Source organism: Perna viridis, chromosome 14 (genome assembly GCF_037379345.1).
Source record: "Perna viridis isolate PV_CMFRI_1.1 ecotype Kerala chromosome 14, ASM3737934v1, whole genome shotgun sequence".
NCBI classification, from domain to species: Eukaryota; Metazoa; Mollusca; class Bivalvia; order Mytilida; family Mytilidae; genus Perna; species Perna viridis.
In genome coordinates, this window is record NC_142458.1 from 25,159,425 (window position 1) to 25,173,610 (window position 14,186).

Below are 14,186 nucleotides of genomic sequence, written 5' to 3' on the forward strand. Positions count from 1 at the left end.
TTTTCTGTCGAGTTGACCAGAGTTAGATTGAAGCAAATGATATATATCATTATCATTAAATAGGCTATCAGATATGTCGCAACTGTCATTCATAGTGCTCTTTGAGTTTTGTGTATTGACATTAATTATTACTTCGTTTGAATTGTTATGTGGGATGTTGTAGAAAAATGTGGGATCCGGGCCAATATTTGACCATTTTTTGCCTAGATTTTGCACATAATTTACAAAATTATTTGAGAAAAATTGGTCCGACCCCTGAAACCGCCATTATTAATAAATGTATTCGTGAGATCTTGTGGAGCACTACTACTATGACATATTAAGTAACGTGAGATTTCCATTAATGTTTAGAAAGAATGCCGACACATAAATAAAGCTCAGGTAAGGTAAATCGTATTTATAACACATTGATATATGCATTCAATATGTAATGCTCATTTCACTTATCTACCAATTCCAATACTTTAAATTCAAAATTCACCTATTTCTTTTATATTCAGTATAAAAATAAATGCACTTTTGAATTGCTTATGTCACAGAACAGCTACGAAACAGATCAGTCCTAATAAATTTATCATAATATCATATAATTAGAGACAGAATACCACGTATACATTATAATTATGTATATTTATTTAGACATTGTTGTTATCTTTCAAGATAAGACTCAAGTATACACTTAGAAGGTAATATGAAACAAGCTGATTCTGATTATGTGTTGTATGAAGAGAGGAAAACAGCCGAGATTGAGACAGCTTTATTACCTTCTTTTCGGAAGCGACTTGTTGAAGATGTGGTTTTTAGAAGGAAAGTTATTCTATCAGCGGCATTGTATGGGCTATTCGCATGTCTGGTGAGAATTTTAATATCTTATCCCCGAAAGCATAGATGCATTGGCGTCTTTTTTTCCATTTCAATACTATCACTTTTAAGCTGGGCTAGTACAGGGGCAGGTCCAGGATTTTATGAAGGGGGGGGGGGCGTATTTACTAAAATCTGTGTATTAAAAGTAATTATTTCATTTTTAATGAATGAATTTGTTATTTGCCAATACAACATTTAGCAGAATACGATAGTTTTTTTGTTGTTTTTTTTTCATGAAAAAGGGGGAGGTCTAAGCCCATTACGCTATCACCTGGACCCGCATCTGGGTTAGTAGATGCTTCCTAAGTAGCTCATATGCTGGATGGTCGGCTTACATGGTCAGTGATAACAGATTTTCCGTTTGTAACTATGGATTTAATTGAGTGCACTTTAAGAGTATATTAAGTAAAATCTGAATAGATAAGAAAGGACGGATCGAATGCGACTGAGCGACCTCCGTCTAATCCATTAAGATTTTACTGAATATACTCTAACTTGCTTAGATTATAACCTAATTTTTCATTGGCTGAAAAGAAAATCAGGTGCTATTGTTACATCATCTGAATTTTTGGGCATTGGCTATGGTGCAAATATCCCTTAATGATTTTAAAGAACGAGATTCTTATACATATGCATATTTCTTCTCATAAAAGCCTGTAGTTTTGGAAAAGTACTGCAGTACTTCAAAGAAAATGTTTCGTGCATCTTAATAGTCAGCACTGATCAATAATCGGTAGCCTCCAAATTAACTGGGACAACGGCATCCTATTTTCCGTGGAATATGATTTTGAAGGAGAGCATAGAGACCAGACGGAGGATCAAACGCGAAATTGAGTAGGCTATCAGTTGCTCATTTATTTCCTGAATTTTGTTCCAAGCAAACAAATTTGTCCAACATATAGGGGATGGGCTAACCCTAGATCCCATTTCCCAGATTCGCCACTAGCTACATTGAATTTATATGATTGCTGCTGTTCTCTAAACAGTACACATTGAGCCACTGTTTTTTATACAATTATGGGGAAATCTTTCGTTTTTGTAGCGTTTACATACATGGCAGAAGTGGATTGGATTTGAAATTTGAATAAACCTATTTTGCATTAAACTGGTCGAAATAGGAAGGTTTTGTCGTTAACTTTTGTCATTTTCTGACAATGTAAACAAGTACTGTCTTTAAAAAACGAGAGCCAACGCAAAAAAATATTGTTCTTTTAACTTATAATTTTCTGCATTTCATTCAGGAAATAACACACGGCACGCAGATTTAATTTTCGATACAGTTTTTTTTTCGAACGCCAAGTTATCAGTATTTGGCCAATCAGGAAGCAGACTTGCGATTAGATGACTTGCATTTCCTTGGAAGAGCGTCTTTAAAGTCAAAGGAGAAAAAGCGAAGCTATTCCCGACTGCGCCGGAAAAAGTTTTTTGAAACGTTTACAGTGTCATAATTTAAATCCACAGCGATCATGTGACGTCTGTTTTCTTACTTCTTAATGTATTAGTGAGCTACTAAATGCTTTGATTGGTAGATAAAGTAGCTTAATTAATATAATATAATTTGATGTAATTGACGTCCATCGGAAACGCTCATGTTGATAAATCTTGCTGATTTACAAAATGTGGTGGGATGTACCTCAAAATTAACAATACTTTCCAATAAAAAGGGGTTTCAACCAAGCAACCCACATGGAACAGCAACTGTCTTGTGGATGTATACGAGTTAAGATAAGGATTAAACCATACTCTATACACCATTTACATGTACCATATACTATTACATGTATGAAGCATGATTTATCATATACATGTACTATTTTCGGTACGTTATTTACCAGACTCTACATTGCGCTTTCGGTACTACACGATACATCATTCCCTTGCTCACTTTCGTCCCAGCATAAGAAAACTTAAAACTGCTTCCTATAAATTTAGATGTAAAAAATGATATATTTTTTAATCTTTTTCTTATTTGACATGGTCATTTACATGTCAATGTAGTTCATGTATCTTTCTAATTAAAAGATGCTTAACATCTGCTATTCTCATACAGAGTTCCGTTATCGTACCCATTAATGTTTCCATAAAATGAAGAGTGTAAGAACGGAGGGCAGTTAGAGGTTAGCTTTCTAACAATTCAGTTCCATAGAAATTGTCTTTGGATTTTATAATAAAATTATGATAACCTGTATGTATTCTAGTGATTATTAAAGATGTAAACCTATACTGAGTTGAAAAGGTAGCCCATACAATGCGTCAAAAGCAAGTTCCCTATGTTTACGGGTAAAAAAAAAAACAATACAAACAAAACGAATCCGTAACACAAAAGATATGACAATACCTACTATTTAAAGTACAAATGTACGTACTTCAAACAATACAAGTGAGCGGACGCTGACAGAATGAAAATGCCAGGTGTGATATTAAAAAAACACAAGCTAATCTTTCCTAGAAATAAATCGATTAATCAATCTGATTTGTATATGTAGGGATGGAATGTCAGTCAGTTGGGCCCGTCTCTCTTGGACTTACAGCAAATAACACAGTCAAACTTAGATGAAATATCCTATATATTGGTGGCTTTTTCTGTGGGATTCGTAGTCGGCGTAGTGCTGGTACCGTTTCTAATGAAGAAGGTTAATACCATAATGACCCTAATTTCAATGAACGTCATCATTGCCATAGCAACTGCTGTTACCCCATGGTGTGATTTATTTGGAGTGATGGTGGTTATATTGGCATTACGTGGAATCTTCCATGGAGTAAATGACGCAGGTAAAGTGTATTGCAAATTCTGAAACCTACATGTAGTAATCGCAAGATACAAACCTTCCAATGCCTTTTAGGCACATATAACGAGAATGGATATGGTAAATATGTCAAAAGGACATGTCAACCACTCCTACCCTTCAATGAACGACGAGGAAACCCTCAAACCACTGAAAGGCTATATATTTGTTTCGGATGAAGAAGTGCAATGCATTAATATCAAACTAAGTTTAGTCTGGTTCAAGCTTTGACCATGGCGACGTTTCTTTCATCAAGATAAAGCACCAATATATCGCAAAATCCTATATCAAGATTAGTGCATATGAATGATGTTAAATGCTGTTTACAAGGGATTTTAATTCATCACAAAAATCGTATAACTTACACTAATTTAAATGTACATTAGTATTCCTTATGCTGATATTATAAATTAAATAAAGTATATATTTTATTACTTATTTTAGGTTGTAACGTGCTGGTACTAAAGATTTGGGGTAAAGACAACGGGCCATACATGCAAGCTCTGCACTTTAGTTTTGCGATAGGTGCAGTGATTTCACCTTTAGCAATGGCACCATTTCTTACAACAAGCGGTGCCATAGATAACTCAACAATGTCATATAACTGTTCGAACTACTTCTCTGATAGTGGACCAAATGAAACGTACCCAGTCTTGGACTGCAATGGAGATAATTTTGAAGAGTCTATCATACATGGAGCTTTTATTATGTCAGCCGCATTACTTTTATTATCAGCTATGTCCTTCTCATACTTCATATGTACACAAGATTATTCTTCGACTGAAAAACATTCTGGAACGCAACGTATACAGACAGACATGACTAATGTTGAAAGAAGTGGAACAATTGCAACAATATGCTGCGCATTTTTCATTGCAATGGTTTTAGAGAAAATTGTCATTTTCTATCTCCCAACATTTGTTGTTGAACATCTGCATTGGCAGAAGGTTCAGGGATCTTACGCAATGTCAGCTTTCTGGGGAGCATTTGCTTTTGGGCGACTACTGGGCATAGTTATAACTAAACGGTTCAAAGTGCGTCACATCCTAGGTGCTTATTTATTTGTTCTAGTAATAGCATCTGTGGGACTGATGACCACAAATACATTCAAAATAAGTGTCGGAATATGGATATTTGTTCCATGCTTAGGATTTTTTCAGTCAACGCTATTCCCTTGCTTGATGACGTGGACGGAAGTAGAATTTTTTAAAGTTTCCGGTCGACTAGTTTCTTTATTCATGGTGTGTGGATCAGTTGGTGCAATGTGTACTCCTATTGCACTTGGGTATTTAATTGACCTTCATTCACCGATGTGGTTTTGCTACACACTGGTTGCATTCTCCCTTTTGATGTTTGTGGTGTATCTGCTAATGCTGTTCATAGCTAGTAAAATTAGAATAATGGGGGAAGATGTTTCAATTTACATAGACACGTAGAAGATAAGTGTAATGAATATTTTAATTGTTATCTTATGTCGTCGTTATAATTACATGTCGATTGTTCAAACCACTATCGTATATAAAGAATTAGGTAATTTTACAATTATATGTACATAACAGACAATGCAATATCACTTAAAAACTGAGCCCTACACCAATCAAACCAAAACTGACAACGTATATATATAAAGTACCGTGAACATTGCCTTCAACACTCTTCACGTTGACGTACTCCCGAACAGTTACAGTGGGGAAACGCTCTCGGGTCCATGTGGGGTCTGGGAGTAGGCCAGAGCGTCAACAGAGTAGCCTACCCGCTAGTAGGACGTACTCTCACTGAATTCTTCGGTCAGGTATCCCGAAGGCTGGGCTTCGCTACCTCCAACTACTAACAAACATCTACCAACACAATCTCCGAGATCCGCAAGGATAGTAAAGACCGTATTAAACCTCCAATCGGAATTGCCTTAAAGCGAGCATGGGGAGATTCACCATAATTATGTCACCGACCACTTCACTTGATTTGAGGACAAGATCTTAATTTTATTTTGCAGAAGTAATAGAATATCATTGAGCTGACTAATTGCCAGAAACATATTTACAGGTTGTATAAGAAGTATTGAATGATATAAAAGGAATTACATTTGGGCTATGTTTTCGTGTACAGTTCAGAAATAGTAGGGAAGTTCCAGGCATGGACTGGTACAGGGCCGGATCAAGATGCTTGCTAGCCGATGTTCCTCAGAAAAAGGAAGGGGTGCTAGGACATCGTTTGTTTTTTTTTTTGGTCAATTTAACACTGGAAATGTCAAATTTTCTAAGGAAAAAACGGGGATGCTATTTGTAACTACCTGCACCCTGTATGGATCAAATACATGTATGCTAGCAAGTTGAGAAAGTAAATCCCAAGAAATTCACCAAATGAAAAAAAATAAATAAATAAAATGTGCGTGTACCACGAGTAAAATGGTTTAGAAGACATTTAGACCTCAAGAAAATACATAAAATTTATTGAGTATGATATATGTTTAAAAAAGTGTTACACTAAGAAAGTATGATTACAATGTATCGATATCAAAATTAAAAGACTTGATAATTTGATAAAATAAACACACAATCACAATATTAAAATTTCTAATTCATAACGTACTTCGATATAAACTGATACAAACAGAAAATCACGACCGCAACACTGGGCGCAAAAGTCATAGCGAATCCAAACGCTCTGTACATAGCCTTTATGTGGTAGCCTAGCCAAAAGAAAATCCGGCCAAGGACAAAAATGACTACAAGAATTGGAATAGCTTTCATGCCTTCCGGTGTGAGATACGTTGTTAAGGTCAGTAACCCTATGGCGTGTATAATAAACTGTTCCGTAGTGTTCCGAAGTATTCTGTTCGGAATTTCGACTAGATGTTCGGAATTACCTTCTATTGGATCCATTGCACTGGAATTCCCTCTGACATGAAGGACTCCAGCGACTCCGGTCAGCATAGATAGTCCTGAAAGAAAAAGCCATTGCATTGCAAACGCCTGCTTGTCAGCATTCGTTTTTAAACCAGATGTGTCAATTGGTACGTTGTTGTACGCGTAATAAAAGGTCGCACCAGAAGTAGCAATTGCTGAGAGTATCATTTTGCGGGCCCCAGACATTTTCTCAGTGTCGCTTCTCTTATCCTTGACCTTTCTTTCTGCCATGCTTGTAACCTACACTTCCGCTTGCTGAAATATATAGCAAGCAATGTTTAAAAATATGAACAGGAATACAGAGTTTTTGATCACGCAGAAAAAAACTACCATTAATGAACAAAGAGTCTTCAGTAAATAGTTGCATTTTTAACATGCGTGCACTTGTTTGCGTTTTTCCAAAACATAGTATATTTTTAAGTGACACTAAAACAGAAGTATTTCAATGTTATGAATGGAATTGTAAACAAAAATACCATTACTTAAAGTGGCGTGCACGATAAATATCATTTTGACATTCTCTGTTGGTCGAATTTAAGATGACATTCTAGTTTTATAACTCTTAGGTTAAGTAATACTTCATGTATTAAAACAAGAGGTTCCCTGGGTTCTGAATCGCTCACCTGGTTGAATTTTGCCTTTCAAAGGCAATAAATTAAACAAGAAGTTGTCCAAAAATTTCGACTCTAGAAAACTTTGATAGGACTTATCATAAGGATCATTTCAGTAAATGAAAGTCTAAAATCTATCATAGTTTTCAAAAAAACCTGTCATTTTTCCCTGGCAAGGGCAATAACTCCTGTAAGAAAGCATCTGACAAATTTTATGCCTAAAGACTTTTGTAGTCCTAAAAATAAGGATCATTTTCAGCTATTGAAAGAATTTGGCTAAACCTAACGGTTTTGGAGATATATGACAAAACCACTGTCTGACCCCTATGTTCTATTTTTGGTAACAGTGGTCATGTTTTTCGACGGATCAAAAAACCCCACTTCAATTCTACGCAGGATACCCTATGGAACACTTATACCGAGTTTTGTTTCAATTAGTAAAATAGTGTCAGAGATTTTTGAAAGAAATAACATTAAAAATAGCAAAAAACTTTGAAAAAGGACAATAATTCCAACATGGCTTAATAGATTAAAATGAAAATTTGACCGCAGATAGACCTCATCATGATGAAGACTTTTATCCCATTCAGAATGGGCTAAACCTAACCGTTTTGGAGATATATACGAAATACTATTGTCTGACCCCTATGTTCTATTTTTAGTAACGGCGGCCATGCTTTTAGTTCTATGCATGATACCCCAAGGAACATTCATACCAAGTTTGGTTCCAATTGGTCAAGTAGTGTCAGAGGAGAAGATTTTTGAAAGAAATAACATAAAAAAATAGCAAAAAAACGTTGAAAAAGGACAATAACTCCAACATCGCTGAATAGATTAAAATGAAAATTTGACCGCAGATAGACCTCATCATGCTGAAGACTTTTATCTCTTTCAGAATGGGCTAAACCTAACCGTTTTGGAGATATATGCGAAAAACTACTGTCTGACCCCTATGTCCTATTTTATTAACGACGGCCATGTTTTTCGACGGATAAAAAATCCCCACAGCAGTTCTATGCAGGATACCCCAAGGAACATTCATACCAAGTTTGGTTCTAATTGGTCAAGTAGTTTCAGAGAAGAGTTTTGAAAAATTGTAAACGACGACGACGGACGACAAGTGATGGCAATAGCTCACATAGCCTTCGGCCAGGTGAGCTAAAACCTTAGTTTTATTTTTTAAATATAGGTCTAAAATATGTGCGAAGTATTCATCTGTCAAAGCACATGAAATCTTTGATATGCTAGTGTATATAATATACCTAATACATGTCGCGTATGACTACAATTCCGGCAAAATTTTCAAGAAGAAATTCTCCTCTCTGCACCGAGGTTATTTTTTAGTGTAGGGGAAATGGCTGAGTAGTTTCGGGTAGATTGACATCTACCAACTCGAATAAAATTGGAAAAAAATATGAGGTTAAATACGTTGTTCGATTTTGTGTTGTGTTAACCACTCGTGATTTGATAAAACCATCCGTCATTGATGAAAATATTTGAATGAACAATATTCAAATGACCATAAACGGAATAAAAATATTCGCCGAGCGCAGCATGATACGACCGTAGTGGTGGAACCCTGAACAGTGGGAGCAAGTGTGGTCACAGTACTAGTTTTTGACACACTTACAAGGACTTACAAATTCGTTATGGACGCAACACATGGTTTGGACACTATATTACACACAATTTTAATCCAATTAAAAATTTTCAAAATCAGACCAAAAATAAAAAAGCCGATTTTTTGGGATGTGGTCCCTTCGACCCCTTATAACTTGAAAACCATAAAAGATATCTGAGTGAAATCTAATTGAAAAAGCAGGCAGGGATTTTCACGAGGGATCATATATATATATTTTTTTTAAATCTTACCAAAATAAAGAAGTCTATTTATTTGGGTTGGGGCCCGTTAGACCCCTTCTTCCAACTCGAAAACCACATAAGGTATCTGAAATCTGTTTGAAAATGCAGGCAGGCAGGGGTTTTTATGAGGAATCCAAAATTGAAATCGGACAAAAAATAAAAAAGATTTTTTTGGGAAATGTGGCCCATTTGACCCTTTATAACTCTGAAACGCATCAAATCTGCTGATACGTTTGTTTATTAGATAAAGAACACACACACACAAAGGAATGATCAAATTCGGAAGAAAAAAAACCTCTCTGCGTGGGTTTTAACAAAATACCTATTTTTACCTTTTTGACCCTATATTCTAGAACGATCCATAGGGGCGACAAACCTAAAATTAAATAGGGACCTTCCTTTAATAGTTTGAAAAATCTTATAAAATTTCATAACAATTGGTAAACAACAACTAAAGTTATAGCACGAAAACCAAGCATCTATGGACGAGGACGACGACAGCGTCATACATGTACTGTACCAATATACAACATTTTTTTTGTGGCCGCATATTAAAACCATCAACCAATGATAACAAAAGTTACAGAATAAGTCGTTCGACAATGACGTTGAGACTAATAGTTCAATTAATGAAACGACTTACGATAAGTGTTTACTTTCCAACAATTTGGCACAATGTCGTGATAAATTTAATTTATTTATTCTTCCGTTCTTTGGATCAATTTCCGGTGAAGACAGCCCAGTGAAGGCATGAGCATGTGATCCAGTCTTCACTGGCGAAGCCAGCTAGCCAATCAAAATCGGGGTTTGAAATATTTTTTTTCAGTGGTTTACTACGATAGATGGATTTATAAAAACGAAAGAAATTAGTTTTTGTACTCGTGTATAGTTAAGATCTGGGATATCTCCTACTCACGTGCTCACACTCGTGGGCGAAATTCTACATCATTGTCTACGAGACGGAATTTCTCAGACTCGAGGAATATATCACTTAACTATCTTCACTACACACTCGTTTAATAACCTACAGTGTGATAATCACGCCACCGGTCAGTGTGTACATTCCAATTATTTGACCTGGACGCCAATATTTCAATATAACCACCGAATGATTTCTAAAAACATTCAATGAAGAAATATAGCGTTCCGAGACTAGGTTTCTGGGGAGCAAGTTGTTCAGAGACTAAGTGTCTTAGAAACAAGGTGTTCAGGAACTAGGTGTCCCTGGAGCTAGGTGTTCCAGGAACTTGGGTTACGGCCAAGTGGTTATTTGATTTGCTTTGTGTATGCATTTGTCGTTTAGGCTTTATGTTTTATTGGTAGTTCGGTTAATTAAGAACAATCAAGTTTCAATATGTGTCACAAATATTGAAGTACCTCAGACTCTGTGAAAACAGATACGAACGGCATTTTTAACTTAATTTGAATTTGATAAGTATTCAAACACGTCGAAAGCGTTACAATAGATCAATACATAGATTAATTTATTTCCCCATATCATAGATAAGCAAAGTCATACAAAAATGTTTATACACTAAGCTCTTGTAACCGTCTATATAATACTATACTTAGGCGGCCAGAAGATCTAGATCTGTTAAGACATGTTGGGAGAGACTCGGTAAGCGTCTCACTACTGACTGTCTAGATACCTGGGAGCTTATAATATTACAATATTTCTAATAGAATTGAATGTAGCACGACACACTGCGTTTTGTACCAGTTACCGGTATCATACATGATAAATGATTATTCTGTTTCGCTTCATATAAAAATAGTTGACTCACAGATTTTGATCATAGACCTTTGGACAAGGATTTTTATGTGTGTTCACTGACATGTTCGCCTATTATTCTAAAATGCATTTAATATGCTTTAATGCTTTGCATGCTAATTTCTTAAGTTGTATGATGTTACATTTTTTTCTATTAATGAAAGAGGATGTCGTTGACGCTCCGACCAGGGCTATTAGATTCACAAAAAATAAGATCGGTATGCACAAACGTTATAGTTAATTTGACATTAATGCAAGCTAAATGCGTGTTCTTAAACACCTAAATTACAAGTTATAATCTACGAAACATGCCTTACCTTTACAATCTATCTAGTTAAGTATGAGAAGTTAACGTTCCATATGTTGACCTTGAACAATTTAACAAACATTCCACCTTTTGGCTTCCCAAAAGTAAATATCATTTAAGTAAATATGTCAATCTTTAAAGTGTTTATATCTCTCTCTCTCTCTCTTTTAAATTACATTGTACGATATTAAAAAAAATTTGAAAGAGGTTCGGCAGTACATTTTGCAGACCCAGCTACAAATGCCTGAGGTGTTGTTTGCATGGATTTTTGTGGCATTTTGGAATCCAGTACATGGACAGTAAATCACAATCATCGTCTTTAATAGAGATATCAATAGAGGATGGCACGGATTTATGGTTTTCCACTATCTCTTCTTTGGAGAATGTGTTAACAGCACTGGTCTTATTACTGGTATTATTTCTTACGACTTCTGATAATAAGCATTGGATGCAATGTGTCTGTCTTGCAGACAAAAACAATGTTTTTTGGGCTTTCCTATCAAATAGTACTCAATCACTCGTCATTGAAGATGTAACATCTGGCTATGTTGACATTCAGTCAAGGGTACCCCAAGGTTCTGTACTGGGCCACAGTCTTTATTTTATATTAATGATATGCCAGTAGGCCTAAATTCCACAATACGTCTATTCGCTGATGACACCATAGCCTATTTAGCAGTTACATCTAACGGTGATTGTATATCATTACAAAATGACTTAGAAAACTAGGAAAATGGGAACAAAAATGGCACATGGCATTCCACCCCGACAAATGTAATGTTCTCTCGACCTCCAGTCACAAAAATCCACTTAAATATACCTACACATTACATGGCCATACACTAGAACATGTCGATAAAGCGAAAATACCTTGGCATTACAATCCGACTTTAAATGGCACAGTCACGTAAACAACATATGCAATAAAGCCACCAATACATTAAGCTTCCTAAAAAGAAATGTAAACAAGGTAAAAAGCAGACAAATAAATCGCTAGTCAGACCATCACTGGGATATGCCTGCTCTATTTGGGATCCATAAACTAATGATGATATAAATAAAATAGAAATGATTCAAAGGCGTGCAGCTAGGTTTGTGACAAACAGATATCACAATACATCTAGTGTCTCCAACATGATACAACATTTAAATTGGAGAAGCCTAGCTCATAGAGGATCAGACACAAGATTAATAATGTTATACAAAATCATTTATTCCCTAGTTGCCATGTCAACGACAGACCGGTTAATTCCACCTCTCAAAAATTCCTGAAACATACATTCATTATCCTTCCAAATTCCACAGTGTTGGTTACAAGTCAGACAACAATCTTTCTTCCCAAGAACTATCAAATTATGGAACACCATACCAATGAACATTGTTATGAGAGACTCAGTCCAGTCATTCAAAACAGCCATCTCAACTTACACCTACAGTCATTAAACATCCACCAATGTATATAGTTTTAAAGTCACTCTTACTGTTTATTTTTTAGGATTAAAGTGGTCTAGAGTTTACTTCTTGTAGTCCTTTGTTTGTGCATTTGTGTTACTTATAATCAATTTCTTTATTCTGTTTTAACAAGGAACTGAAACCTTTGTGAACTGAATTTTAGGAGATTTTAATCGTGTAATATTTTTTTCACACCGACCATGTTTGAAAAAGGGGAGGGTTGTGTTCACGCCAATGTATTTTGACCCTACGTATCCCAAATCAGTCTAACCTCTGTATGTCTTGTTTCGTTTTCACGTTCAATTTCCTTTACGTTTTGTTGTCTTTTTCGTTACTACAATCTTTCTTCCCAAGAACTATCAAATTATGGAACACCATACCAATGAACATTGTTATGAGTGACTCAGTCGAGTCATTCAAAACAGCCATCTCAACTTACACCTACAGTCATTAAACATCCACCAATGTATATAGTTTTAAAGTCACTCTTATTGTTTATTTTTTTAATTCACTCCTATCGTTAATGTTTAAATTCGCTAGTTTAATTAGTTTGGAATTTGTAAATAGCATGCGCAGAGAAAAGTGATATTATCTTCAGCGTGTTGAAGTCAGAAGTAGGAAATAAACGCCATACTACTATGAAGTTAATGATTAGATAGCATATGTACGTCCTGGCTACAAAAGACAAAAATGCAAATCCCCATATTTTTAACTATCAATCACTATGTTTCTGGATCGAAGAAGTGGATCATTTGTGGTCTTTTTAGGTAGAAATCGCACGTAGAACTACTTCCACATTAAGGTGAACTTCGATTTACTCTAATTGAAGGCAGGAAGACATCTCTAATTATTTGTTTTCATAATGATTTTTCTGAGTATTGTACTTAGAACCACCGCTGAATGCTGCTCAGAACATTGCTACTGGAATGATTCGCCTTTCATATTTTCTTCAATGAATCCGCGTCATGATAATTAAAGCGTTAGAGGTACACGGCAAAGAACATGCTTTTCTGTTTTCTGTTTTATGTCGTTTTACTATATACGGGCTGAGAAAACCACAATAAGGATTCAAATTTAAAACATACAGTTATGTTGTCCATACATTATCCTGGCTGTTTTAAAAACATTATTAATTAAAATTCATGGATTGATATTTAGCCTTAAAAAAACTTAATGGTGCCATATTTTTCTTTTACCTGCCAGAGCGTTATGTAGACTTGTCAGACAACTCATTCAAATTGTGGATGACACTTATTGATATTACAAAGTACATGTACCACATGCAGACAAAGTATGTAAATAAATTGAGAAGTATGTATAAGGCAGTTACGGCGTTCCATAAATACCTGGCCTATTGGTCCTGCATATGACCAGATATACAATGTAGAACTATAAAAGGTAAACATAACTATTTGACCAATATTTAATTCTTTGAAGTTAGAAATATGCCACCATGAAACTTTTATAAAAGTATGTTACTATTATTTACTCTAATAAATACGAAAATATCAATAATGACATCCTAACGAAACAGGACAAACAATACAAGTTGTGATGAAATAAATTATATCTTTTATTATTTACACGAGTTATTGTCGACACGCACCAAAGATCATTATTATATCA

General features: G+C 35.3%; 1 protein-coding gene and 1 long non-coding RNA gene across 2 annotated transcripts; one reads left to right on the plus strand and one right to left on the minus strand.

Annotated features, from left to right (window-relative positions):
* The first annotated feature begins 415 nt into the window (after positions 1-415).
* LOC148598757 (sodium-dependent glucose transporter 1A-like) lies at positions 416-5,998 on the plus strand. The gene is made up of 3 exons (XM_088561437.1): positions 416-853; positions 3,351-3,636; positions 4,095-5,998. The coding sequence occupies exons 1-3, from the start codon at positions 692-694 to the stop codon at positions 5,084-5,086; spliced, it is 1,440 nt and encodes a 479-aa protein (XP_088417563.1). The 5' UTR covers positions 416-691; the 3' UTR covers positions 5,087-5,998.
* Positions 5,999-6,082: 84 nt separating this feature from the next.
* Positions 6,083-11,200, minus strand: LOC148598758 (uncharacterized). Its single transcript, XR_015918557.1, has 2 exons — positions 11,119-11,200; positions 6,083-6,811 (listed from the first exon to the last, which is right to left on the minus strand). It is a non-coding gene; the product is annotated as an uncharacterized LOC148598758 (long non-coding RNA).
* Between the last annotated feature and the right edge of the window lie 2,986 nt (positions 11,201-14,186).

Excerpts from the sequence above, each read along its gene's own strand:
- LOC148598757 (XM_088561437.1), top strand. The coding sequence starts at position 692 with ATGAAACAAGCTGATTCTGATTATGTGTTGTATGAAGAGAGGAAAACA. Across the intron at positions 854-3,350 it reads ATGGGCTATTCGCATGTCTG|GGATGGAATGTCAGTCAGTT; the intron begins GTGAGAATTTTA and ends TTGTATATGTAG. Across the intron at positions 3,637-4,094 it reads CCATGGAGTAAATGACGCAG|GTTGTAACGTGCTGGTACTA; the intron begins GTAAAGTGTATT and ends TACTTATTTTAG.